The sequence below is a fragment of the Etheostoma cragini genome, chromosome 2 (genome assembly GCF_013103735.1).
Source record: "Etheostoma cragini isolate CJK2018 chromosome 2, CSU_Ecrag_1.0, whole genome shotgun sequence".
NCBI lineage: Eukaryota > Metazoa > Chordata > Actinopteri > Perciformes > Percidae > Etheostoma > Etheostoma cragini.
In genome coordinates this window covers 23,466,192-23,470,957 of record NC_048408.1, presented here as the reverse complement: position 1 = coordinate 23,470,957, position 4,766 = coordinate 23,466,192, and the positions used below count along the sequence as shown (strand labels likewise).

Genomic DNA, 4,766 nt, shown 5'->3' with positions numbered 1-4,766 from the left:
GTAATGGAAAACCAAAAAAAGCGAGTAGACCCGAGGCGAGTCGAGTAGATACCACGCAGTGGAAAACCGCCACTAGTGGGGCTTCGGTATGGAAACTTTGGGATTCATGATTCTACATGGTAAATCACCCAATTGTGACAACATCATTTTTCTCGCACCCACTTACCCATCGTTTTTCAAACATATCAGATTCAAACTTTATTCAGACAAAAATTCAGCTACAGTAGCTGAAATACATGAAGGGAAAAAGGAAAAGCAAATTGTATGTGATGGTAGAAGGTTGTCACGCAGACTAACTTAAAAAATGATTCATTATTCTTGGTCTTGTTTGGATTTTTACCAACACATGCTCCATTATGACTCTGCATAAGCTGGGATGAGGATCAAGAAATAGCTGAGACACAGTATAAAGCCAAAGCTTTTACCTTCCAGAGGTTTGACAATCTGTAGGCGGTCAGGGAGGTAGGACCTGGATCCTCCTGAGGAGCCACAGGAGGGCCGTGAGCTGCCATTGGAGTAGTTGGTGCTTGTCGATGCTGCTGGGCTGGAGTCTAGACTGTCATTTGGTGTCAGGAAGCCACTGGAGCACACGCCCTCTTCACAGTCTGCTGCCAGGGCATGGAGTTTACGCTCCCGCTCCACATCAAAGAAAGGCCGCTCAGAAGAGTGGTTCTGCTGGCGGGCTGACAGGCTGCGCAAGGCTGCCTCGAGGTCCTGGCCTCCTGGTGTGCCTGGCTGGCCCAGACGCTTCGGCCCACTTACATTTGGGTGAAAAGATCTGATAATGTTTAAACTGCTACAACCCTGTGTACCTTTAAGTGGGTTAGAATTACAAACTCATGTTGCACAAGCATTTTAACTTGTAATCAAGAAGGTTTCTAAAAATGGCAAATATGCATGTAAAATGATCAAAAATAGATCTGGAATTTTCCATTTGATATAATATTCCATGTGTCATAACTATGCACATAAATACACTGCATATATGCCCAACCAAACACACCTTTTGTCTTCCTTTAGAGCACAATTGGAGCTGGACTTGTCCTCTAGAGTAAGGCTGGCATTGTCTGAGCCATAGTAGCTGGTACGGGGGGTGCTGGTACAGCTGGAGCGAATGGACACAGGGCTGGAGCCTGGCAGCCCTGGGGAGTGGCACAGAGACCGCAGCTTTACGGCCTTGTTCACCACCTTCACTGTTTCAAACACACGCCATGGGTGGTTCCTGCCAGGAGAAACAGGGCATCAGTGGCCATTAAAACATTACACACAATCTACGTTATTCATATCAGTTGTAGAAAGCATACTCTGGTACCGCGTAATGCAATCACTGTATTTTTCAAACTGCAGTAGGCAAATTTTATGAATTGTTCATTATTTAGAAGCAACACATACTGTGTGTAGCCAGCATGTGTTGTCTACTCATTAAGAAATAAAAAGCACATGAATCCCATCTAACCTATGAGAAGACTGTGGGAGGAAGCACAACTCTGTTCAGTCAACCATTCCATGTCAGTTACCTAGACTGAAGTTAGGACAGCTGGGAGGTTTGCTACCTCCCCCTTTCAGTCCCCTTTTCTATGAAGTTACTTTTAACATTCCTCCTATGTTCTATCACAGTAGAACAGTTATTAGTTACACCTATCCTACAGCAATCTATTACAATGCACTCTAATTCTTTGGTGGTTTTGAATGAGGAAAATTTGAGAATGGGTCTATTTTTTGTTATTGGAGCTGCCAAGCTTGCACGTGAGGAAAAAGGTCACCTTTAATACTGTGTTATTCCAAATCATAAATTTGACAAACATCCAAGAGTTGACGTTAACAAACAACTACTGTATCTAAGGAAGCAGGTTAAGGAAATTGCAGACATGGAGCATAACTGGTTACTGGAAAAGGGTAAACTTGTTCCTAAAAACCAAAATGTACAAGAAAGAAAAACAATAAAATAGCCCCTAGACGCCTTGGAGAACACCTTGGAATGGAATGGTTGAGAACATTTCAAGCAAAGCCTTCCAGATATGAGAGCACACAAACAAAACACAGACTCACTTGTACTCTGCGGGGGCCGGTGTGTCCAGGCCTTTGCGGAAGGTCCCCTCGATCTCGGCTGCCAGTGAGTCCATGGGGAGGACAGAGGCCAGCGCAGTGTACCGTTGCACCGTGCTGTTGGGCAGGCTCTTATTCCTCAAGTTCTTAATGTCCTCACGGGCCTCGCAGAGCATGTCTTCACACTGTGAGTACTTGTCCTGCAGGTCCTTGAGCTGCAGACAGGGGAGACATATCTGTCAAACTATAGGACAAGAATAATACATAGCAACATTCACAAAGTCAGAACTGAATATCAACATATTAAAAGTATGTACAGGTCTGTGCGGGGACGCACAGAAGGGGTTTCTGGGTGAAAATGTAAAGGTTCTCAGAGTAAATGATGTATAAGGAGCCCTTCCCTCGGTTTAATAAATTGTTCACCCAGATTCATAATTCGTGCTCTCAGTTTTTACAAACTGAATTTCATCAAAACAAGCCGTCCTCCAACCTGGAGAAATGAGATTGGTCCCTAAGCACCACCGGCTGCTACTAGACACCAATGTTATTTCTCCAGGTTGGAGGACGGCTCATTTTGATGAAAAATAGTTTGGAGCTCATTGTTAACCTTAGTCCGTTAGGAAAGATGCATCATTTGTCATCATTCTCAAAAAGTAGGGCGCAGAGAGGCAAAGCGCAGCGCAGGAATATTCTGAAATTTGAGCGCAGCGCTCGCCGGCCAATCCAAAAGTGGTTTTCAACACCAAGGTAGCGCTGCGCCTAGTTTCCCCATGGGAAAACAATGGAACGGTTGTAGCGCGCATCGTCTTAATTGAGTATGTTTTGTCAAAGTGATTGTAAGGCTACATTTACATCGCAACAATTTGGTTTTTAAGCATATATTTAAGCCAAAAGCAAACTCCATGCACAAAAGAAGCTTTAGTAGAAGAACTTATTTCTGTTTAAAGTAAGGCAGCATTGCATGTATACTCCGCCTGTTGCTGGTAGTTGCCATGGTAATGTTAGTAACGTATAAGTCTCAAAGATGAGACGTCATGGCCCAATAAGCTGGGACACATTGGCGTCAGTGTTGGTGTTGCCAAAGGTCTCCGTTTCAAGTCCTGGAGATTCAAGTCCAAAACAGGTTCTGAAGGTTTGGGGGCTCTGACACGCCAGGTGTAAGGTCAACAAGAGGTGTAAGGTGTAAATGCAGCAAAAGATATTCATTTTTAAACCAAAACGTAGCAATGCAAATGTAGCATAAGTGTCTTGCCTCTGACTGAAGCTTTAGCTGGCTCTCACGAGAGGCATTCAGGTGTTGGTTCAGCTCCTCATTCTCATTGGTGAGCTAGAGGGACAGAGAAGAAAGTTAGATTTTACTGTGATTTGAAGTCCACGCGTTGCGACCAAGGAAACGGTCTCTCACCCCTTTGCAACGGGCCTGCAGGTCAACAGTCTGCGCGAGCAGTGAGCTGATCTCCTCTTGTTGTCGGAAAAAGTCCTCGACCTTTCGGGCTAGCTCCTCAGACAGGTCGACTACCTGCTTATTGACGGATGCTGAAACACACAAGTAACGTAATCACACCTTTAACTGATTGTCTATGTGTTATTTTCATATATTGAAACAAGACTGTAACACTTACAGAGTTCTTCTACACACACCATCATCAGCTCCTGCTCTTGCTCCTCGTAGTTGGCTGTCTCTGTTGTGAGATCACTGGCCTGCAGAAATAATGCCAATGTCTAAACGTCTTACTTTAAATAATTTAAACATAACATATTCTATTAAACTGTAAAATCATTTTGTGAATAATTACCTTTCTTATAATTGTCGGTGTCATTTCAAGGTACTACATACATTTTGTGTGTTTGTTCAATTTAACCAACAGCCCACCTGATTCAATCCTATATATACTCTGTCCAATAGTAACACACACACACAAACACACACACACACACACACACACACACACACACACACACACACACACAAATCCATAATAAACAATAGTTGTTGCTTCTCTAAATATTGACTGAAGCCTCCTTAGCATCACATTAATGACTTATTCATAGGTAGAAATGTGTTTATTTTGCATACATGTGTTTATTTTGCATACAGGCAATGTATAATTAGAATACTATATTTTTGGTATTTTAAAGCAATTTCGTCAAATGAATGTGATCGTATAAATGTAAATATTTGTTCAGGATTGAAACAAAATGTTGTCAGTTGTTCCTAAATCAATTTCAAAAGCTAGATTTTATAAAGACATGACCATACAAATGAAGATGAACCTTTTCAAGTGTTTTATTACATCTTGTATTTATCAGCAACTTTCCTTTCTTTTCATTTCTGTGTGAAAACGTACCTCTAATCTCAGTTTGCGGTTCTCGTCCTGTAAGCCCTTTAGTTTATGGTGCAGGAAGTCGTGGTGGACCAAGTTGCTGAGAGAGCTGCATGATTCGTTCCTTTTTATTCTATGACAAAAAAATACACACTTGCATAAGACATCTTTCTGTTTTTCTCGGCTGAATAACTATTGTGGGAAGGGTGTTTTCAAAGGATTTTGATAGAATTGTGTTGTAACTACTCAAGTAATTATAATTAAACAATTCATATATATACAGTTTATATATATATATACACACATATATATATATACATATATATATATACATATATATATATACATATATATATATATATATATATATATATATATATATATATATATATATAT

General features: G+C 41.2%; 1 protein-coding gene across 1 annotated transcript in view; it reads right to left on the bottom strand.

The window, feature by feature from the left end:
- The window catches only part of si:dkey-28e7.3 (trafficking kinesin-binding protein 1), a gene marked incomplete at its 5' end in the record, with an annotated part of 17,438 nt that overhangs the window by 2,351 nt on the left and 10,321 nt on the right, over positions 1 to 4,766 (bottom strand). Inside the window, 7 exons of the mRNA XM_034861473.1 lie at positions 426 to 778; positions 1,004 to 1,222; positions 2,050 to 2,261; positions 3,299 to 3,373; positions 3,452 to 3,582; positions 3,669 to 3,747; positions 4,395 to 4,503. Of these exons, the coding sequence (XP_034717364.1) occupies positions 426 to 778; positions 1,004 to 1,222; positions 2,050 to 2,261; positions 3,299 to 3,373; positions 3,452 to 3,582; positions 3,669 to 3,747; positions 4,395 to 4,503 (1,178 nt within the window). The remainder of the gene's footprint in view (positions 1 to 425; positions 779 to 1,003; positions 1,223 to 2,049; positions 2,262 to 3,298; positions 3,374 to 3,451; positions 3,583 to 3,668; positions 3,748 to 4,394; positions 4,504 to 4,766) is intronic.